This window comes from Strigops habroptila, chromosome 7, assembly GCF_004027225.2.
Source record: "Strigops habroptila isolate Jane chromosome 7, bStrHab1.2.pri, whole genome shotgun sequence".
Lineage (NCBI taxonomy): Eukaryota > Metazoa > Chordata > Aves > Psittaciformes > Psittacidae > Strigops > Strigops habroptila.
Window position 1 is genome coordinate 34,614,414 of NC_044283.2, and position 23,963 is coordinate 34,638,376.

A 23,963-nucleotide genomic window follows, 5' to 3' on the forward strand; every position below is an offset into this window, starting at 1 on the left:
TGTGTTTAACATGTTTTCAAGTACAAAAGAATTTACATATTAAGTTTGCCACTACCGGAATTTGCTGTTACAGCAACTAGAACAGAGAAGTAGGCCTAACACAGCGTATGATGATTGTCAAAAGTTTCCTTATGCAACTTACAGCCAGCAAGCTTCATTGCAACTACCTTTTCTAATTTCACCAGAGAAACATAAACTAAGGCCTTCATCTATAATTCAGTGCAGCTTATCCTATAAATTTATAATGCCTTTTAAGAGTTTTTGACAATTAGACCATACTGTTTTGAACAGCAACACTGCATTTCATAATATGCACAAAGTTTCAGGGTTTAATTACTTTTCAGGACCGCTTTGGGTAAAACAGACGTTTTACGGTAGGTATGTTTGGCATCTATCACCCTGCTTTTAAAACAGCCACTGAAGCCTATCCTGACAGCCAGGATCCCTCCCCGGCGGTAAGACCTGCCCTGGTGTGTCCTGGGCGAGCAGCCTTTGAGCCGGTACCACACCTCGCCCACCGAATACTTTTCAAAGGAGGCTTGCCGATTTACAGCGCTCAGACCTGCAAAGGGCAGCAAACACCCCGGGCTGCGGCTGGCGGGGAGCTGAGAGGGTTTGGGCTCACTGAGGCCTAGCGAGCACACGAGGCCTCCCGCAGCCCCAGCTCCTTCTCGGCCAGCAGCGCGCACCTCTCCGGACGGCCGGGACGGGACGGCCACAGCCCAGGCGGGCCCCGGGGCCGGGGGGGCCCACCGGGGAGGGATAGGCGTCCGAGATGCTCCGCCAGCCAGGAGGGAGGCGGCCCCACTCCGCGGCGCCCGGGGGAGAGGGATGGCGAAAAGCCAGCGCCTCGGGTTTGGGAGGGAGTCGCAAACTTCGGTACCTGTCGGGAACACGCCAAACCCAGCGACCCCCGCCGCCTCCGGGAAGAGCTCTACAGGTGTCCGTCCCCCGCCAGTCAACTCACGGAGCTGTCTTAAAAACAGGCTGTACCGATGCCGATGGGAAGGGGGGCGCGGCTGCATGCAGGGAGTTCTCCTGCTCGCCCCCCGTCCCGACAGGGGAACCCTCCGGCGCACCCCCCACCCCGTCCCGCCGCGGCGGCGAGGGCCTCAGCAGCGATGCGCCGAGGCCGCCCCGGGCCTCGCCACTTCCCTGCCCGCGCACCCACCTGTCCCGGGGGTCGATCCAGCTGGTCTGCTTGGTGTTATGGTCGATGTAGAAGACTTTGCCGTCGTAATCCCTCGCCTCCTCCCAGCCATCGGGTAAGGGGAGCTGCCCATTCCCCGCTTTCCTAGGCATGGTCGGGCGGCAGGGGTAACTGCTCCATAGGGACAGAAAGAAAGACGGGAAGCGGGAAAAGCCCCCACCCGAGCCGGGCGGACGGGGAAGGGGCCGGGAGCTGTGGGGCGCGCAGTGGGCCACTCAAGGAAGCCAAGGAACGCCCTCCTCCGCGGCCGGGTCTCAGTCCACCATGCCGGGGCTGCCGCCTTGCCCGCGCCGCGGCAGCCCGGGTCAGGGTTGCCGGCGGAGCCCAGCTGCCGTCTGGGCGCGGGGAGCCCGGCTGAGCCCCAGGCGGCCGCGGCCGCCGCTCATTAGCATGAGATTAGCATCCATCTCATCTGCATGCACATTCCTCCCGCCGCATTCCTCAGGGTTAACCCTGCCGGCGCTGCCCGCCGCCGCGCTGGACAGGCCCCGGCCGTAGATCCAGGACGGAAAGCGTCCTGCGGGCGAGCGCGTAGGGCAGGCGGGAGGACAAGGGGAAGGGGGGAGAGGTGAGGGGGTGCCCTCCTGCTTCCAAACAAGCTGTCCCCGCGGCGCGCAGGGGCTGGGCCGGCGTGGGGGTAGGAGACAAACACCTGAGGGGGACGGCCGTCGACGGCCCGCGGCCCCAGCTTAAGCACTCCGGCCCCGCAGTCTTTTCGAGTAGCTGGGAGGGCGCGGGAGCCCCCCCCCCCGCCGCCATCACCCTGAGGGGAAAGCGGTGCGGAAGGGCTGGGATGAGGCGAGGCGAGGGAAGGAGCGACCCGGCGTGAGGGCTGCCGGCCCGCTGACCGACCGACCGGCCAGCCTTTTGTCTGCGGACCTGTTGCCTGCCCCGCGTCGGGTGGTACAGGCGGCGTGGGTGCGGGGATGTGCTGGCTCTGCGGGCACGGGGAACGTGCCCCGGGAAAAGGCAGTTTGCCATTGCCTCCCAGCCCTCAGCCGAGGCGGTGTCGAGTTTCCTTTCGCTTCCCGTCAGGTCCCCCTCACCTCGCTTCGCATCCTCGTCAACTCTCCCTACGCTCTAGCAAGGCTCGAGGGCTCCCGAAAGGACTTTGACATTTAAAATACCTGAGTTCAAAACTTAAAAAAAACCCCAATCTTTTTTTAACCCTGGAAGTAGCTAAACTTACTGATTTTGTTTAATTATTTATTTTTTAACAGAAGCGCTGGAGGAGAATGTGCATACACCATTCGTGCCCTGGACTCTCCTGGCCTAAAAAGCAGGTAGCTAAGTCACATGAGGTATAGGAACGAGGTGTGAATTACTAGGTGTTTATCTCATCTTTGCTACAGGAGAAGCTGCTCCAGGTTGGTTGCCATGGTTTTAGCTGATAGAAGGTAATTTAATGAGTTCTATAAATTTGCATGTGTATCTGATTTCCAAGATTTGGCACCAGAAGTAGAGCACCTATGGGGGAATATGACTTTGGTTTAGCGGCTAGGAATCTGAGGTAACCTAAATTTTGGTCCCTGTTTCCTAGAATGTTTTATTTCTTTTCACTTGAAGTTACTGGTTTAAAGTAACAAAATCTTCCTGGGAAACCTGGGACCCAGAGTTGTTCCTTTTATTTATTTATTAATCTGTTTATCTACTCTGTTCTAGCTGTCTTTAGCATTCAGCTCTGTGAGTTACTTGTCTTAGACAATTTACACTTATTAAGTACTAGACTTGTTCAATGCATAACAAGTTTTTGGATTGCACTTCAGAGGCATATCTGACAGGTATTGCAGTAACTAATTTACAGGTGTCTAAGTCCTGCTGTTGGGTCTGCTCCTAAATAGAAAAAATTACCAGCAAGGTATGATTTTAATTTAGCTATTTTCACAATCTGGTAGAACTAAGACCTTTATTATTTTTGTCATTTTACTTATTCTATTCTGTAAGATTGTCTCTGCAAATGGCTCGTATGCCTCCCCAAAATACCTGTATGTTGAGCTCCAGACTATCTTGAAGATTTTATTTTCACATCTGTTGTTTTGAGGTAGTGTGCACTGGAACTACATTCATGAAGGCTCTAGTAGTTAACAGTGGAGGAAAAACTGAATTGTCCTAACTTCTGGGTATCTGTAAGAATTCAGCTACTTAGGGAAAACAACAGAGTCATTGCCTATTAAACTGACAGACTCATTTATTTTCATTGAGAATATTAAGTTTCAGTGAGGTGGTTGGTTTATAAAGTCCAGTCTTATTTTCCATCAGTGTAAAAAAGCACTTTTTCTGTGCACTTACATTTTTGTTCTTTTAAATAGTCTTCTCAGTTTTATAAACTGGTTTATAGGTGACATCTTACAGTGAGAAAGTACATGTGGCAGTTGTGGGACAGGATAAACTGGATTTCCTTTTCCCTTTTAAAGCTCAGTTTGCATTATCAGTGAGACATTTTGTTATATAAGTTGATAAAAAAACTATAGGCGATATAGTTACTTCTCTTTGGCATTAACAAGGAGCTTTTATAAATAATACAGCCTTTTTCATCCTGAGAAAGCAGGCCTGTGATACAGCAGCACTCCTATGCTCTTACTCTCTAAATAATCCACACAAAAGAAAGCGTGAGATTAGAAAATCTGTAATACCAAGACAAAACTGAAAACTCATTTATGTCAACACTTCCCCTGAAGTTAATTATGGCACCTGAGTTAATACCTAATTCCTGTTTTGTGTCACCACCAAGGCACCAAAGAATCACATCTTCGATTATTGGTCAGATGAGATCCACATGGATAGGGATGTGGATCTGATCTATAGCCATCTTTACCAGGGTAAAACGCATCAGAAAACATCAATGTTTTCATTTGCATAAATAAATGGAAATTGCAGTTCTGAATTTTGAAAATAAATATACTAAGATCATTGTATAATTGTCTAATTTCTATGTATATGTTTGTGTGTGCATATACAGATGTGCTTATGCTTAAATATAAGCTGTTACATGGTAAGCACTAGGCTCTCCCCTTCCTCCCTCCATTTTCCATTGAGTACTTCATTGTGTTTGTATTTATAGTTAGAGTCTACAGTCTGGAATGCCAGTCTAGGACTGCTTAGAAATGGCAATATTTGAATTCAGACTCACAAAAAGTAGGTAATCTTTGTGTAAAAAAAAATGCCAGACCTTTAATATTACCAGTGAGAATATTTAGCTTTTTTAAGGACTGCTGTTGTACAAAAGAGAATCCAATTATCCTCTTGCTTCTTGCTCTTTTGCAATTTGGAAAAGAGCAAATTTGGTAGAAGACAGTTTCTTCCACTATCCTTTAATATGTTTTCATATGTGTAATATAGGAAACCAGAACAGATGTTCGTGATGATTCTTTTTAGCTTAAAAAATGCTACAAATTCTAACTAAAAGTAGTTTTTCAAGTATCTCTCCTACATCTCAAGTGGTAACCTGCCTAGCATGTTGTGCTGACATTGTCAGCTGACAGCATACCACAGATTGTTTGGCTTAATTGCATAAGACAGCATAGTTCAGAAGATGTAAGCATGCTTTATTCAAAACACAGAAGGGTGCATATGAAGAAGCTGTCCAAAAGCATAGAACAATGTAGCTATGGCATGACTTAAGTATTTATCAATAAGAATGATAAATAACAACATATGTTCCATGAAAGGGAGCTAATTGTTCCTCTCTTGCTTTGTACATGCATGTTTAACCAGTCTGGAGAAGTTCATGTTGTAAGTAGTACATAGTTAAAGAACTGAGTTAAAGGGAATTAGAATTGTAACTATTTTGTGGCCTTGCTACTTACTGCTGTCAGCTAGAAGAAGAAAAAAAATGTCTGTGCAAAAATTCAGAACACAAGTGTGGGAGTGGCTGAATCTAGAAAGAAGGGATGCAAGGGCAAATGGTTTTGTCCCATCACATAAGGAGAACCATACCCATAGAAGTCTGTACTTAATGTAGTTAATCTTCTGATACTCTCTGCTTGCATCTTTCACAGTAAATTTGTTGCTGGGACTGACTGTGATCAAAAAAGGTGTGTTTGTACCCTGTCCTTCCATAACAAGAGATTCCCTTAAATTGATCATCCACTAGAGTGGCGTCCCTGAAGAAATTTACAGCTGTTACAGCTTGAACTTGTACTATCTACAAATGGCTCTGACTCAAGAGCCACAGCTGTCTCCCTGAAAATCTACATAGTTCAGTCTCCACTGCTTCCAAACAGAATTTGAGTGCAGAATGAATTATGAAGTATGGTGGCAGAATTAATTCCTAAAAACACCTGACAAAAATGTTTGAAAATATATATTGGTTACGTTGAGGTTTTTTTAGGCTCTTAAACCACCAAATACTGGCAACAAGTCTGACTTCCCTTACCTATAGCTACTGTAGAACTCTCAAACCAGTCAATATTTTCAGTATTATATTTATTTGTTTATTTAATCACAGTGAATTTTATCTGACAGTTGCGTTTTCCAAGAAAGAAAACAAAACCCACCAAACCCAGGACTCATTTATGTGGCAAGATTTTTAGTTTTAAAAAGGATTTTAAAAGTTCTGTAAAGAATAACAGTGTACATGCATGAGGGAGGAAAGAAGGAGTGCTGCTTCTACTATTGTCAGTCTCTGATGCATGTATACATCTGAGACTAAAAGATCTTTCAGTGATATTGTTTCTGGTTGGATTTATGATGAAGTTCTACAAAAGCGATGGAGCCAGATAACATTTATGCTCATTCAGCTTTTCTTGCTGCTCCAAAGCCTGCTCTTTCCACTTGCATTCAACTGGATAGTTTGCTGCTAAAATATGATGTCCTGCAAAGACTTTCCAGAGTATGAGTGGAAAAGACCTTATCAGATTCTGCTTCAGATGAATATATGCTATCTCTTTTTCAGTATTTTGGCCTTATTTTTGCCTTTAGGCATGCACAGGAGAAAGTAATGAGCAATTACACATTTCGAATCCTTGCAGACTTAATTCTAATCCTATAAGTCTGAAAATAAGCACACAGAACAATTTTAACTGTTAGTCTGATTAAAAGTTTAGGGTAGGTAGAATGGAAATGATGTGGTAAGAGTTTTGCCGCAAACATAACTATGGAAATATGAGTAACGTTTTCATGGTAAAATCTTCTCAAACTCACCCCAAACCACTCATTAAACTAACTTAGCATTCAGTTCTGTTAACTCTGATTCATACTGCTGGTATTTCTGTGGACAAAGGAAAAAGAAGACGGAGAATTTTGGTTGTTCCCAAAACCCCTAGTACTGATGGGCTCCAAATTAGCCTCTGAGGCATATTCCCATGGGATTTCCTGATGCAATCTTGAAATGGTATGTTGTCTTGGTGTTACATCTTCCATAGAAGCAGTCTCGCTATATTTTTTTAATATATCTCTGGTACTTGTACACATAGGTTGAAGTTGCCTACATTTCATCATATCTGTGGAATTGCGATGTCTGTTCACTGCTCTCTAATGGCTTTGCGGAACTGCAAAAGCATGCCTGATCAGCCAAAATGTTCCCAAGAGCAGAGTCTTCTCTTTTGGCCATGAGTATGAGAGAAGTTGGCCAGCAATAGAAGGTTTCTGCTCATTGCCAGGGAGGGAAGAATGGAGGAGTTTCTCAATAACAGTTCCTCTGTGGAGAACAGCAATTAATTTCTTCAAGTATTTAAGATTCTTCAGTAAGTGGTATACAAGTGAACAGGTTTACAGAGCTAATGGTTTTAACTGTCCCTCTCTACTGGCAAGGAGTAAGTGCTCCCACCACAGCCAGACGGAAGCATTTAATGTATGTCTGCTGTGTTGTATCTAAGGGGAGCAACGGATGAAATACAAACATTTTAGCAAGGACATCCTGAAGTACGTTTCTCCTCTGTAGTATCCATGTAATTTCAGAAACAGTGCAGTAAATGAAGTAGAATGAGTCTGAGTATTTAACACCTGCATGACAAAAGAAAAAAAAAAAAAGATCCTCTGCCTGATGGGAAAGGCTTAGGGAACTTTTCTTCTAACTAATGAAAAATTTTATTTGAAACACAAGACAAGTACGAACCTGCCAAACTATAGTATATTAAAAAAGGCTGCTTTTCTCTTTTACCCACTTTTCACTTCTTCCTTCCACTCAAAAAGTACAGTTTCTTCACATGAATGCAAAGTATTTTGACACCTATCCTGACCAACCAGAAAGGAACCTCAGTCATATCTTATTGCTAACTGAGGCCAAAAACTATGCTACGAACATGAATTTGTGCACCTTTATAGCAAAAATGAGGCTGATGCATCATACCAAGATTTAGCACTTCTAGAATGCTAGAGATGTTACTAAATTGTATGAATCATCCCATGGCAATGTTTGTTCTAGTCTGGTTATCTGAAACCCAGAATCACAATGTTTGCACTTTTGGTGGGACTGAGAAAATTTAAAGAACACAGCATGATATTATTATGTTCACTTTGCAGTGGACATAAAAAATGTGTTAAGTGACTTGATAGAGTAAAAAATACCTATGTGAAAAAGGACAGTGTTTAGAACATAGGATGCTTTCAGCTCCTGAGCTGAATCAGTTGAACTGCATTGTATCATCTTTATTATTTCAATACATGGTCTGAGAAACACTTGGGGTAAGCTTTCTTATCACAAGGAAAAGATCATAATTCATACAAAAATTCCTTTTATTCAGTATCTCATTCCCAGGTAAAATGTGTGTATAAAAGTTATCAATTCCATATGGTCAGGCACATGTTATGAAATGCTTGTGTCCACATATGAGGCACATGACAATATTTCAACAGCTTGCTCCTTTGAATTTCTTGATGGAGAAACATAAGAAATGTATAAATTGTAGCTAGCTGTACTTCTCTGTTCAAAACTGAGATACACTAGTAAAGAAACAACCTCTAACAGCATAAACAGATTACACTGAACAATAATTCAAAGAAAACAATTCACAGCTAGGCAAAGTCTGCAACATTTAAATGTTAAAACATGATCCTTGGACAATGAAATGTCAGAGCTGTTGCTGATATCAGCTGTTCTGTAACACTGTGAATGTAAAGCCAAAGGATATACAGTTGGTGCTTATACCAGAGGAATCGCAGCATTGCAGGATGGTTGAGGTTGGAAGGGACCTTGGGAGGTTCAACCCCCATGGTTAAGCAGGGCCACCTAGAGGTGATTGCCCAGGACCATGTCCAGACATTTTTTAGTATCACCAAGAATGGAGACTCCACGACCTCTCAGCGTAAGCTGCTCCAGTGCTTGGTCACCCTCACAGGAAAAAAAGTGATTTAAACAAGGGCACTTTTCTGGCTCATGGTCAGATTTTTGTCCCCCAGGCCCCCCAGTTAGCCCGGAGCATGTACTGGTGTATGAGGTTATTCCTCCCCAGGTGCAGGACGTTGCATTTCTCTTTGTTGAACCTTTACGAGATTCCCATTTGCCTATTTCTCCATATACTTAAAGAGCACAAAAATGCGCCGCATAATTCAAACATAGCAAAACAAGGAAACTGCTGGGCTGCAGACTGGCTTCTTGAACGCTAGGCCAGAGGTGCCCCACTAGCAAGCAGTCAGGTGTTAAGAATCAGTGCTGCTTTCCCTTTAATCTAGCTGGACAATCAGAATTAGAGATAAACCACCTCAGGACTGTGGTCTCTGCAGCCTTCACTGGTATGGTGTACCTCACTCAGAGAAGACCTTGGTTCTTCCACGGAAGAATTAATACATGTTTGTACAACTCAGTATGCCACTGTCAGCAGTAAAACAAGTGAAAGTGTTCTTTTACATAAAGAACTAAAATGGTGTTTCCAAACACCATCTCAGAAGCTCTCTGATTACTTAACCATTGATACCTTTTTTCCAGAATGTAGCACTGTGAATGAAGTACAATATTCCAATGCCGCAGCCTGCTTCCCACTCCAGGAGCTCAGAAACAATTGGTTTGGGCTTTTTTCCAGATTTCAGAATTAGGCCTGTCATCCCAAGGAAATAAAGTGGAGTGTATCTTCAGAATATAGCAGAACAAGGATTGGCAGTTCTACAGCTTCCATATACTTTCACCCCACATAATTAAACCAAGATTCATGGTAATTTTTGATACATCACTAATGGGGCTGGGGGCAGGAAAACTAGTGTCACCTTTTCCATGAATGGTGCTGGCTCCTGTTCTTTTCCTGGCCCTCCCCTTCCCACCTCCTTTCTTCTTACATCTGCTCTCTCTGATTCTCCTGTTGAGCTGCAGTTGTTGGCTCTGATCTGCTGCGGCTGGGGTCACAGCAGAGCTGACATTAATGGACATGGCTTACTCCATGCAGCTGGTGTGCCTCCGTGCTGCTGTCCCCAGTGCGTGCTGTAGGTCCTACACCAACCATGCTGCTCCCTTCTCCAGTGCACCCTACCTCCCTACCCCTTGGAACAGTCTTTTTAGCGGCTTAGACAACTCCATACCTGTTGCTGTGAACAGTCGGCAAAGAACCGCGCTGCCGACAGTGACATCTGCTGTTGGAGTCAGTAGCTGGGGTTGCCTCTCAAACCATCCCACTCTAGTCAAAGTGAAAACAGGGGTGCTCTCACCTGGATTCTGCTCCGGAAGGGCTCTGAGCAGAGGGGAATATGCTGCACATCCTTCAGTGGCCTCAAAACAACACCAATTGACACATCAGCAGCTCCATCCAGAGAGAGCTGGAAGAAGCAGCAACTGGAGGTTCAGAGTCATCATCAACCCTGGAATTAGCGTGCCTTCTATACTAGTTGCAGGGAAGTTACACATAATATCATTAACTGCAAGTGCCCAGATGGTGTTAAGAGAAGGCAAAGATCTGATTACTTAATAGATATTTGTAAGGTTTTAGGTGGGTTTCATAGATCATGAGCAAGCTAACACAGATTTTTTTTTGTTTTGATAGGAGGAGGCAAAGAAGTATGTTAGGGCAGGGGAGAAGATGATAAGGAATTGTTTATGAAAATAAGTTTTCCGGAATCAAGTAAAACCTTGAAGCAAATCATGTTTCAGAAAAAAATTCTCAAAAAGAGCATAAAAAATTTTCCTAAGCACATATATGCACAACCCTACTCCTGCCCTTTATCCTGTAAGGCAAGAAAGAAAAGTAGTGTATGCTCTTTTTAATGCAGCAGAGGCCTTTCGCCAGTCATTTTGTTTAATCTCCCTTCTCAGTATTGCACATCTGTGGAATATATTTCTCCGGCAATCTCATTTTAATAACATATTCTAATCCATTAAACTCACTCTGGTGAGCTTGCAGTGAACCATGACATTTCCAAATCAAAGCAAAATCAAAGGCATTAAACCAGACTGCAAAGCTAAAATTCTTTTTCGTTTCCCTTCACTTTATTTACTGAAGATTCATATGGTCAAATATACCAAATCATCATGACAGAATAATTATGATGTCATATTTTTTGAAACAATGTCAAATACTGAACTGACGGACCTGCAGAAAACTGTGAAATAGCAAAAAAACCCCAGATCCAAACAATGATGGATGAAAGACAACCAGTAATGAGCATGTCCAAACTTTGTTTTCCATGCTGCTTTATCTGACAGTTAATACTTTTGCAGCACCAAGTGAAGTCCTGCTAATGCAATGATTTAAATCCTTAACATGATCCCCCATTCCACATGCCATCCAGCTGGGTACAGGGCAAACAGTCTCAATTCCAGGGTGTGACAAGGCTTCTTAACCTCTGCAAAGCCTTGCTTTTCCTGACCAACACTGGGATATGGATTGTGACTTGGATTGTTACATGTGATTTCTGAGATGTGAGATTGTCTCAATGTGTAGCTAGGCTTACACGTACTTTTGATCTGTGTGCCTGTATAAGCAAATTGTTCTGGGACAAATCACAGAAGACTTTCTTGAAAGCAAATACGTAGCAGGCAGGAAGAAAACTACATTGCTAAAGCAAGCAAGGATAATGGAATACTAAACCAAATAGAAAAAAATCATTTTTAGGGTTGCTTTCAAATGATTGCAGGAAATCCAAAGAGCTGAATGTAAGTGTTGAATTTTTATTTGCAGCAAGTCAAGCAGGTGATTTTTGCATCCTCTTCAAATATTGGATTTTAATTTTAGTACTCTATACATATGAGAATTAAACATAGTTAAAGAGGTAAACATTTCTATTCTTCACTCTTGTGTTTTATCAGATGTGTTTAAATGTCATCTTGCACAGTGGAAACAACTGTTTCTATTTTGCAAAAGTACATAATACGATCAAATAACCACTTAGTCTCCTCTTTGGTAAGTTAAGTTTTTACTATAAAGCTCGCTTTCCAGTCCCTTAATCATTTGCATTTCTCTTCTTTGACTCCACTCCAGTTAAAGAAGATCTTTTTTCAGTTTGAAATACCAGAAATAGAGCTAACTCCCCAGCAATATTCACACTAATGCCCAATACGGGGACATGTGGCATCTATTCACTTCTGCTATAGTTTCCACAGGCTTTTGGCCATAGATTAGATTAAATCCTTCTGTCAAGCACCTCACTGAGACTTTTGTCCAAGGATTGCTACCGTGATCTAAGCTCTTCTGTCACAGGGATTCCCAGGACTAGGGCCACCATCCTCTAAAGATAACCTGCATAAGTTTTTCCCAGATATACAATTTTATATTTTTCCTATTGAAACCCATATTGTTTACTTTTGGCCATCGTATTCCAAAGCTCTCACGCCTGTTCAGTGCCATCATGCCTTTTTTTTATTTCCCACAATGTACTGTCAGACCAGGAAGTATTTCATCAGCATTGTGTGTTACATACTTAATGTGCCTTTTCCTCAGCTACAATTCAGAAGTATTTCTTGAGCATGTCTGCTTTTTTTCTTCATTATTTCTAGTTCTGTTGTTAACCATTTGTGAATGGACCAACTACACAAAGTCAAAATATGGGACTTAAGGTAGACCTGTCTTTTGATCTCTGATGCCATCAAGATTATTCTGAGGAAGTTGACATACATTTTAAGGTTTTCCAAACAAGGATTTGTGTACACCTTTATTTTACCAAAGTCTGTTTTGATTTAATTAATGTAGCATTAAAAATAAAAAAGGAATTCTTTTATCACAACTTTTACTATAATCTTAACACCATCCATCAATCTTAAAATCCATAAACTTTCTCCAGAAAGGCCACACAATTTCTTATAATCTTTTAAAAACAAAGGCTAGTAGTTATAATAATAACAAAAATACCATTCAAGACCCTGCTTCAGCACTACTGCTCTCACTTTCTGTCATAGGTACCTTATTTCATAATGTGTAATTTTAGACTAGCTACAAAGTAATTTGGACTATCTAGTTATTAGTTAGTCTGGAATTGGTTTGTGAAGTTATAATAATTATGTTTTTATAAGGTAAATTTGTAGCCCAAGAAAAAGCACTGATAAAACCCTGGGCTTGGAGAAATCCAGTAATCTTGAGTTTCTTCTGCTAAGGACCTCTTTGACATTTTAACAAGCCTCCCGAACACTTTTCATTTCCCATGTATTCCTAGATGTCCCTTCCTGTCCCCAGCCCTGATCCCTGCCCCCTTTCCAGAAAATCTCAGTCATCTTTCCTTCAGTGACAGCTTGACAAATCGATGCAGTGATAAAGGTTTATCACTCCTGCTGCTGCTCTGACTCTCCCCATCTGCCTGGAAGAGCTATAGTAAGAGTACAGAAACGGACATAACCCCTTGCTGTAGCATATCATCTTCTGGACATTTTCCTGTCATATGAAATTGCGATTTATGGCTCAAATTAATGAACGCATACTGCCGCCTCCTTTGGGGGAGTTTGAAAGGGACCTTTTGGAGCCACCGGTCTGTGACATCAGAAAACAGAAGGCCCCTTTGTCCTCTGTAGGAGCAACACCTGTACCTCTCCTTCCTGCTGGGAGCACTAGAGACAGCACGAGGTATTTTGACTCCTGGACCCTTGAGACAGGCAGCTTCTGCCTCAGCAGCCAGGCTGCATTGCCTTACTGAGTGGCCTTGTTGGATTGCATCCTCATCCTCCTGCCATCAGCATGGTTTTAAGTCGGGAGGATGCTGGCATGCCTCTCCCCTCTCAGCAAAGCGAATTAATAGAACTTTTCTTATTGCTCAAGGTTTCGTGTTTCTACAGCCACAGGCAAACATTACAACAGGTATTAAGCCTATCAAGATCTACCTTTAAGCTTCTTTTCAAACCATTAGCCTAGGCACTTGAGAAACACTGATTACCATCTGATAATTTTGAAATAATAATATGACTCTGGACGGCTCTAAAAGCAAGTTTATGTCTAAAATGTATGTAGGAAGGGGATGAATCAGAACCAATTATGTTAATACATTAATTATTATACTCCTATTAAAAAATAAACGTTCATACTATTACACCCAGGTTTATATTATTCAATCCAGAGGAGAAACAAATGTCACAAACAGGTAACAAAAGGTTTCTCCTGGCAGGATGAAACAATGTGAACCTAAAGATCCACAGTGTTTCAAGAGGCTTGAGGCACTTTCAGAATTCAGTCTTTCTAACTGCCTGTTTGTAAAAGATTCAAATCTGTTTGCATACTTAGATTTTAAGATAACATGTAGATAATAGGTCATGTGCAGGTACAGTAGAGCATTTGGAATAGCTGAACCTTTTACATTAGCAGAAGCTTGGAAGCTCAGAAAAACACAACTTTAAGTTAAATAGCAAAAATAATGGTATATGTATATATGTATAATTTGACAATACATTAGGTTTTGCTATTATCTGCTAAGAATGATACCTTTAATCTCTTGCTGCATCTGAATATTTATTTGACAAACATAACCACGATTTTCTTCATCAGGATTACAAAAAGAATTGTGCCTCAAATATAAATATTGCTGTCATGGGACAAAACTTTAGATAATGTATGCAAAAGATACAGTAGCATCCAGGAGTTCATATTTTGTAGCCGTTTTCATTAGGGGAAACCTTTGTTAACAGTAAGCATTTTTTTCCTCAGCAAAGTGCTTTCAAAACATTTGCTAATTAAAACCTTTATATCTTTTAGACAGTAAAAGTGCTTTTTCCAACCTGCAACAGCTATGTAACTTATTTTATTAGTGGTTTAGTAATAAAGTCAGATAAACCTTTGATTTAATAATTAGCATTTATAGAGTGCTTTCTGCCTTCAAAGCACTTTGCAAACATTAAGTAATTAATTCTTGCAACTCCCTTGTAATTTGGAGAAGTATATTCATACATGTTTGCCTATGGTTTAGGGAACACAGTATTATCTTAGACATTTTATGAAACAGAGAATTAAGACATATAAATAAAGTTACTCACTTAAGTCCATAAAGATGGAAAAGTCAGAGTAGGAAATGAAACTATTGTCGTGGTTTAACCCAGCAAGCAGCTAAACACCACACAGCCATTTGCTCATTCCTCCCATCCCAGTGGGTTGAGGAAGTGAATCAGGAACGAAAAAAAGAAGTAAAATCTCTGGGTTGAGATAAAGACAGTGTAATAGGACAGAAAAGGAGGGGAAGAAATAATAAAAGAATTAGAATATCCAAAAAAAGTGATGCACAATGCAATTGCTCTCCAACCACTGACTGATGCCCAGCCAGTTCCCGAGCAGCGGCCCCTGGACAGCTTTCCCCCCAGTTTGTATACTGGTCATGACATGCTGTGGTATGGAATATCCCTTTGGTCAGTTGGGTCAGCTGTCCTGGCTGCGTCCCCTCCAACTTCTTGTGCTCCCCAGCCTACTTGCTGGTGGGGTTGTGTGAGAAGCTGAAAAAGCCCTTGACTCCCTGTAAATACTGCTTAGCAACAACTAAAACAAAACATCCCTGTGTTATCAACATGATTCTCATCCTAAATCCAAAATGCAGCACTGTCTGAGCTACGAGGAAGAAAATTAACTCTATCCCAGCAGAGACCAAGACAATTATTGTCCTCATGCTTTTCTGTATTCCAGTCACTCTGCTCTTTCGCAGATTTTCTGGAGGGGTCCAGAAGCAGGTCCCTCCACCTTCTCTTTACCCAGCTTCTGAGGCTGCGTGCTCATGGTACGTGCATGTGCAGTGGTTCACACAACATGTTTGCCCATACATGCTGGCCACAGGTACGCAGCCATTGGACACAGAGGGCCAATGAGGAGTCATTTGCAGTATTCCGACTCAGGAAAGCAAGTAAGCTTTCTTGACTCAAAGGCTTTAGGAAATTTCCTAAAAGTAAGATACTTTGGTTTTAGAGCAAATAAAGGCCATTAGCAAGATTTCAAAATTAATGGCTTGTTTTCAATGAATTTAAGAATTCCATCAGGTACAAAGGCCAAAATATTTATGTTGTGAATTAATGTTAATACTGTGTAAGTTTTTGTGTATTTTTGTAAGTGTATTTTTGTGTGAGTGATCAAATAGTAAGCCAGAAATCAATTGTATCACTGCTGTGTATCAGTTTCTTTTCAACCAATATTTAAAAAACCCAAGAAACTTCTGGACATTTTCAATAGCTCAACTGAGCCAAGTTGGCATGTGTCATGGTGTCTTCTTCAAGCAAGAGAAACAGCAACAGAGAGATATCTGCTAATACACACACTCATCTTTTCATTCAGATAAGCAATGCAATTAAATAATGTAGGAAGTTTGTAAAGATTAGAGAATTAGGGGTTAAGCATTCCTTGGTGATTGGCTATTTGTTAAATATTAAAGAGTAACTTCTTGTGATTCTGTTTCTGTAAGATGGGTCTGTGAAATGAAGACTACTAGAAACCAGAACAGTGCTGCATTTTGTATTTGGTGTGCTAAGCACTATTTCTCTATGGAGATGAACAGATTTTTTTTTAATTTGCTATTTTATTGTATTTATAATTAGCCGTCTGGAAAAAAAAAGTCTCTTTTTGCATCTGCAGTGATGCATTGATTCTTTCATTACAGCAAATACACATGACCCCCGGTGTTCAACTGTAAACAATAATAGTTACTGGCTTCATTAGGAAGCTAGCAGATGGCTTATAAGTTCTCATGGTAGCTTTTATCCATTTGAGGCTTGCAGTGTGCAAATGTTTGTCTTTTAAACAGGATAAAACAATGTAAAAGGGACTCTGTGCTTTGTTTTTATTAGCAGCAATTTATTTGTATTGCAGATTTGAATCTGAGTATCTGAGTCCACTGTCTGAGTGCCTTGCCTCTGCCTTTGTGGCATTTTCTGTACCAGAAGAAATGAGGTCAAATACCACTTCTGGAGCTTTGACAGAGATGTATTTTTATTAGTTGGACTTAGGTTATAAACCAAATCCCTCTTGCCTTCCCAAGTGATGCCCCCTTTCAGCAGAGAGGCAGCATTGCCTCTAGTTTACCCTACATGAACTGGGGATCATTAGTGCCATTTTGTCATTCCAAAACATTATTTACACAGCCAAATTTTTGTCTGCAGTTTTGGAATACCTGATGAATAACAGCTCATTTACTGTCATCACCAGTCTGGTGCCTGGAGTGTGATGAACCTCGGGTGCTTCCCAGATAGGCTGCAGGCAGTTGCAATGATTGTCAAACATAACCACCACATTTATTACCTGACTGGGCAGAGCTATCTGAAGACCATTTCATCTTCAATAAAATTTGGTAGAGGACAATAGCTCTTTTAAAGCAGAACAGTTTTGTTTTAGTATGTGAGTCTTTGACGGCTTTTCTTGTATTCCTAATACAGCCCAGGGTCTCATTACTATTTTCATGTACTGAATTTTGTTGATAGCTGGAATTGAGATGCGTTGTCAAGAAATAGAAGCAGGAGTCGTATATTAAATATGGTGCTAAATTCTTTCAGTTCTCTTCAAAAGTACGGATGCATGGTGATGCAAACTTCCTCCAAGTGTTGCATCACTGTGTTTCAAATGGATCTGCACATAGAGGAGCCAATATATAGCTCATAGTTTGTGTTCATTCAGTACTGGCTGCTCATGGTTTCTGCATACTAAGGCATGAGCATTTGACTGATTTGTACAATATGAATGCCTCTCTTCACATAGAAATTGGCCATTTGTTTCAGAAAGGACCATCAAAAATGAGAAACTTTTGTATAGGAAAAGTCTCATTTTGAGGGCTTAAATAAACTTGACTGCCTGAGTCTTGTTTTTCCTTATTGTATTGTAAGTACATGAGTACCAAATTAGGGGGCTTTTTTGACTAAACAGTGATCTAGTGTATCTTTATAGATTCATATTGTATTTTCATGTTATATATTCAGTTTTAGAGTTCAAAATTCCTTTTGTTTGGAGGGATAACTGTATCTCCTAGAAGAGGTGGTGGAATTTTGCATCCAGAGCATTTATTGTCACTTTTTATCCTCTTCTGTTTTATTAAAAATAAGATTTGCATAAAAAAACTTTCTTTCTTCTAAGCACATCTGCTCTTGCTTCTACCTCACCTGAAGATCTAAACCTCTGCATGTGACATCTTCAATGAAGAATAAGCAGCAGGAACAGATGAGCTTTCAAGAAATAAAGATTCTATTTTCATGCAAATTCACTAGTAAGTAAAATCAATGGGAGGAAAAAAAAAAGGCAACTCAATATGCAATACCTTCAAATTTAATTTGAAGTATAATAGTTTTAAACTTTTCCATAAGAACTTCCAGACTCTTTAAGTGGTTTAGTTTTGAGAACAGTAATTGTCATTCAGATTAATGGTTAGTTTTTCTTCTCAAAAGACACCTTTAAAATAAGTTTGGGGATAATAGTAAGTTTTAAACATTTTTTTCCCCTGTGGTTTAAATAAAGTTAGTTAAATTCCTAAGTAAACTGTACTTCCATTCAAGTCTGTGTGTGAAGTATAGCTGTACTCAAAAAGCCAGCCTAAGGCCTATCACAAGCCACACGACTTCCACTACAGAAGGTATGCCAAGCTGTATCTTCAGCATTTACTCTTCCTTCATTAACCATCTCACTTTTCCTGAAGGAAGCATTTTACTAAAAAACAAAGACTCTGTTTTTACTGAGTTTTACCATTCCTTACTAATCACTTCAAAGCTTACAAAATTGGGAAGATACTTTGTGGTAGTAATGCATCCGACAATTCTATCCCTTTAAAACCACTGCAGAAATTCAGAGAGATTTAAGTTATACTTATTCTAGTCTAGTCTAGTCTAGTCTATGTCTACAGTAAAATAGAGTTTGAGATCTTCTCATGACATATGAGCACAATTCACAGTAAAATAAAATCATTGCCTAAACACTGGACCTAGTTCCATTCATCTTCAAAGTTGTAAAGTTGTAAGGTTGCAGAGTTGGAATGCATAAACAAGTTCTGCCATTTTTATCCCATGCTATTTAAATTCATTACTCAATATGCAGAAGTAGTCACAGCTCCCAAATGATAGATGTACCTTTATTGATTAGAAATAAATTTATTTGTGATGGGTTTGGAAAGGCTGGGCATTACACACATATACACACACACATACATATATCTATATATATATATAAAAAAAAATCAATAGAAAGGTGCATACTTTAGATTCCACAGAATAAAGAAGTGAGGTATTGATGATTTATTGATTACAGCTTACATGTAGATGAGGAGATGCAGGAGCTGATAAATAATGTAAATATTTTAAAATTCTGTCAGAGATAATCTAAAGGGAATGTTGTGATTTGCAATAATATTTGGAAAAAATCCTTCACTAATGCCTGCAACTAGAATTTCTTGTACAACAGGCTGAGGTATGGCCCGTGGACTTCACAGGGATCTGGTAATGCCCCATCTGCATCAGCTAATTCTTTCTTCCTTTGCATTTCTGACTTGTTTGGTTGGTTGGTTGGTTTGTTTTTTCCTAGGGGAGGAAGGTGACAAGATGACAAGAATAAAGTGAATGTGTAAATGCTGTGAATAAGACCTACTGCTACATTTCAGTGCTTCAAATTTCAGTGGAATTAAGAAGTGGAGGAGGCTAATAGAGGTTGGGTGTAGCTATGACAGGTATGGCAACCATGCTCTATTAATTTGTTTCTGAGTAAGATTTACTGAAATACTTCAGCTTCACATTCATGCAAACTGTTGGAACTTCCTCATAGTTTTGCTTAGCTGGTGCCTTAGGCAGCTACACCAAGTGTTTGAATTTCTTGTGATAACGAACAATTAAAGCTAACTGAAAGCGCCTATATTTTTCAAATTGATTTAGCAGTTGATTGTCTCTCAAGATTAATGATTCCCCTGTGCTCAGCAAATAATGTTGCCAGTTGGTGCCTGAAGCCATATTATTTTTATTGCAAACATCATAGATGAAACATGATTTTTTGTCAATTATGATTTGAGGGGATGAAACAGTGTTCATAAAGTATATATAAGATACAATATAAAATACAATTTTGAAGACCACCATATAGACCGTATGATGTCTAATGAGCATTTAGTGATGAGCTACTAGTAAGTACATCTAATATATTAATTCTTCCCCATATAATAACATACAGCAAGGAACTTGCAGTAAGACCTTTTTTATAGTACAGTAGTAAGATTGCTTCCATTTCTGCTTCTACCCTCATTTCATTTTCATAGCTTCATTCACTACATGCCTATTAGAAACACTATTAGATTTCTTCCAACCTATTAGAAAGACTTATAAAAAATTCCTACATGTCTTGAAAGCCTTGTAAAAGAAACAATTAAATGGAAAATTCTCCAGACCAGGATCCCAAGAAACTATTCTCAAATGCATTTGGCCTATTTGCATTCATCATTGTACTCACAAAGTGTAGGAATAATACCACTGATGCCAGTTGTGCTAGCAGCAGATTGCTCTATTTTGCATATTCTACCAAAAATGGTCATTAGTATTGCAAAACTCAGCATTCAAAAATTAGAAACTGACAATATTATGAAAAGAAACATTAGGAAATGGCTTTAAGGAGGGAGAGTAGGGATAATTTGCATCTTAATGCATGGATACAAAATCTGGAAATCTACCAAAGATAGATATCTGAATGTCTTTGAGGAAAAATTCTTTATGAAAATATTAGATATGAAGTATACATCTAAGCTTCATTGGAGTTTGACAGCGCCTTTACATTACCATCACCAGTAAGATGATGAAAATATCTGAGATGTGTTAAGAATTAAGCAAGAACAGCCATAGGCTAATTTAAGAGAGACATAAAAGAAAACCATGAACACTTTCCATAGTGACTTAGAAGGATTTAATAACACAGAGGATCTACAAAGATCATCACAGAACAGGCCAGCATGGCAGAGATTAGTTCATCCCCTTCCTGTGAGAAGGATTCAGATGGGGCAAGAAGGTTTATTTTCTTCTCTTTTCTTCTCAGTACCTTGATCCCCAGCACAAAAACCTCTCAGAAAGGATCCCCCGCAATCACTGCTTTCAGTCCTATTTTCTCAATAGGCATCTGACATCAGTAGGAAGGCAGATGTATTGCTCTGTGTAGCGAAGGTTAGAACTCACTGCAAAAAAACCCCTCTTCTATCCTATCCTATCCTATCCTATCCTATCCTATCCTATCCTATCCTATCCTATCCTATTGATTTTCTTAAGCTGCACTTACTATCTTACTATTTTATTCCTTCCAATAATGAGGTGTGATGACTACCCTGAATTAATCCCTGCCCTAGGAATACAGGGAGACATATAGGCATCTCTTGGTTTTGCTTTGTTGAGGAGTTGTCTGTTTTATGGTTTAGCTGGTCTTGCATATGAAACAGAAGGTAGTGACCCTGTGTGATAGTCTTTTCTTTCTTCTCCCCCCTACCCTCAATCCCTCCAGATTGTCACACAGGTAGTCGTTAGCTGATAGAGGCTGATAAAGGAGTAACTCTTCAAGCCATAAGCTCACATTCTTCATCCTCTAGCTTTGTTAGCTTGACTTGAGGGTGCAAAATACTGAGGTATCAGTTCTTCAGACTTCAGATCTATGAAAAAGCAGTATGGAGAGTGGAGAATGATTTTTATGTGTCCAGAATTGACTCTGATTCGCAGAAGATGAGTAACAGGTTTGAAGGTCTGAAAAGCTGCAGGTTTCACGTTGCTTTGCTATTATCGAGGTAACTGAAGAATGAAAAGCAAGATCATCATCTAGCACAGTTCAACAAAGACAAATGCCTGAGAGCAAACATTAGTCCGAGATGCAAAGATGTAAGAATCCACAAACAGTCCCTAATTATGGACTGAGTTGGCCACTTACCATTTTGTATTTTCAGTCAGAGTAGACTTAGTGCCCCTGTGAGCTCTTCAAGTAGCATCACTTATTTCTTTGTTTCAGCTTTAGCCAAATGTTTACTTGTCAGCTGCTGTTGTCAAAAGAGTAAGCTGTATCAATGCCAATGAGTATGTTCAGATGCAAAGTGTAGCTTGCACTTGCTGTTGTCTTAGTCTTTTCTAACTGGTTCTCAGGAAGGCTGCATTTGAAAACTGAAAAGGCAGGTGTGAGAATAAACGTTTATGTAACTTACGTAGGATTTGGTAGCAACAGCACTGCTTCCACTTGCTGTTCTTGAGCATGCACATTTGGGGGAAGGGGGGAACTCACACTGCAACACTCGAAGTGCAAGGATATCACAGGAATGATGAATTTAGCATATACTACACTAGTTAGATAGTATAGCAGTGAAGAAAATCACTTAGTGCTTAATATATGCACTTTTGAAATACAGTGCAACTAAATCCCTCTTAATTCCCAGAAGTATCACAGCAATCTCCCAACAAGTGCTGTCCTCTACCTGTATAACTCCTTCTCATTTTCTGACAATTACTTGAAGATTCTCAGAGGAAGAGAATAGTTCATTTTGCAGTTTTGTCAGTCACTGATGTGTCTGTGGGCATAATTACCAGTTCACTGCTCAAACCCAGCCAAACAAGTAAACCAATGGAAAGAACTGTTCATCTTCCTGGGACGGAATCAAACTAATACTCTCGTTTTCAATTCCTTTCATACTCTTTTGTACTATGAGTCTGGATTTAGGATTCTCCATATTCTGCATATAATTTTTGTCCTTTCTAGCTGTTACCAGATGTTGAATGGCTAATTGCATTTATGCAGTATTTTACATTCTTACCAAATGGTCTGAACATAATTTAACATAATCATTTATCTAATTACCTCCTGTTTTAAACTGTGTATTGAACACTGCCAGGTCTTTGACATGCTCAGTACAGCCCATAATTTGGGGCACAATTTCTGTTATTTCTTTAGCTTCCTTATGCTCACTTTTATACATTTTAAATTTTCACTTCTGTGGCATATACATAGCTGCTTTTTTCCATTTGGTTCAAATGGTATTTTCCTCCTTTCTGTTCATGAGCTCTGTTAGGTGTCTATTTCATTAGTATCATGAAGATGAGGATCTGATGCTAAGCTCTGTGGTGCTGCATTTGTCGTCTTCCTTTTACATCTGTGGTCATTCCTTGACTTTGTAAGCAAGCTAGTTTGTTATCCAGTTGAGTTCCTTACCTTCTTACCCTATTCATTAATAATGTATTTGGTACTGGATTAAAAGCTCCCTTGGAATCCAAGTGAATAATGTATACTTCCTTACTCTTGCCTGCTTTTATTGTCACTTCCTCAAAGAAATTATGCTAGGTTGTTATGCATGGTTTCCATTTTGGTAATCTTCACACCAAAAGAAATATTAAAAATTCTATTTTCATGAAAGGTCCTGGCAGTTTACCAAAATAGAAATGTTCCTCTTCTATTTTTAGATACCTGTCATAATGCTATAAGCAATATTTAACATTTTACTGACAGTACATGAAGCAATGTATTTGGTACCGTACCCAAATGCAAAAATATGTTTTCACATAACAGAATGAACTACCGCCTAATAGAGAACAAAGTAGATTCCATCAAGAAATACTTTAAAATGTCATGAAACATATATTTTACACACAAAAATCTGCCAATCAAGTTTTTACATCAGTTACAGTTTCATAAAGTACCCTGGGGTGCAACTCTCTAGCAATATGAAGACAACAGAGGAAATACGAGTCTGCAAAAATGTCACAAACACATTAAATCTAAAAAGTACCCATTAAATTTGATGGAAGAAGAATTACTGTTCCAACCTATTAGGCTGTTATATATTTAGAACTAGAATTCCTTTAAATTCCACTGAATTTAATGCCACTGAAACCCCTATGAATCCACTGGGATTCATAGTGAAAAGAAGTCTGATTTGAGCCTTTTGTTATATGCTGTTCTTTTGACTTCACTGAAAATCTTGTGGGCACATTAAGGGCAATATAGATATTTGTTAGCAACACTTTTTTTTCCTTATATACTTTTTTTTTTCTTTTTGTGCTTTATTAATTGATACAGATTTTAAATAATGAGAAAAAATAAACAGAAAAATATGAGCATCTTCTCTTTTGGTTGCATAAAATCAGAAGAACAAAGACTGAGTTTGTGACTTTTCTTGCAGAGAGAACATAGTTATGTTCTAGTCCATATGCAAAATGATCATAGTCCCTATGCAAAGCATGGTATCATAAACTTGACCACTACAGCCAACTTCACAAGTTGGTAGTCAGTCTCAGACTCTAGCTTAGAGGACTGGTTCTACAACCATTCATGTGACTTAATGCTTTTACCACACTGGCTTATGTGTCCTTCCATTGCTTCTTGAAGGTTTCTGGTCCCTGGTGATTGTCCATCATAATAACTGATCTCTTGGACCATGCAAGCCCAAAGCCTCCTGAACCACACTAGGTATAGTTGCAACTGCTGTGGGGCCAAACAGTGGAGTGATAGAGTTGACATCTCCCTCTACATAATCT

General features: G+C 40.0%; 2 protein-coding genes across 4 annotated transcripts in view; one reads left to right on the plus strand and one right to left on the minus strand.

Annotated features, from left to right (window-relative positions):
• WWC2 (WW and C2 domain containing 2) overlaps positions 1 to 1,572 on the minus strand; it is a 102,021-nt gene extending 100,449 nt beyond the window's left edge. The window contains exon 1 of the mRNA XM_030493126.1: positions 1,172 to 1,572. Coding sequence (XP_030348986.1) covers positions 1,172 to 1,302 — 131 coding nt within the window. The 5' untranslated portion in view covers positions 1,303 to 1,572. The remainder of the gene's footprint in view (positions 1 to 1,171) is intronic.
• Positions 1,236 to 23,963, plus strand: part of DCTD (dCMP deaminase) — a 59,048-nt gene continuing 36,320 nt past the window's right edge. Inside the window, exons 1-2 of one of the 3 annotated variants that reach the window (XM_030493130.1) lie at positions 1,236 to 1,265; positions 2,431 to 2,577. The gene's annotated coding sequence lies outside the window, so the exon portion shown is untranslated. Of the gene's footprint in view, positions 1,266 to 1,671; positions 1,779 to 2,430; positions 2,578 to 19,078; positions 19,157 to 23,963 lie in introns of those variants that run through there. The other 2 variants (XM_030493131.1, XM_030493132.1) reach the window with 2 other exon arrangements.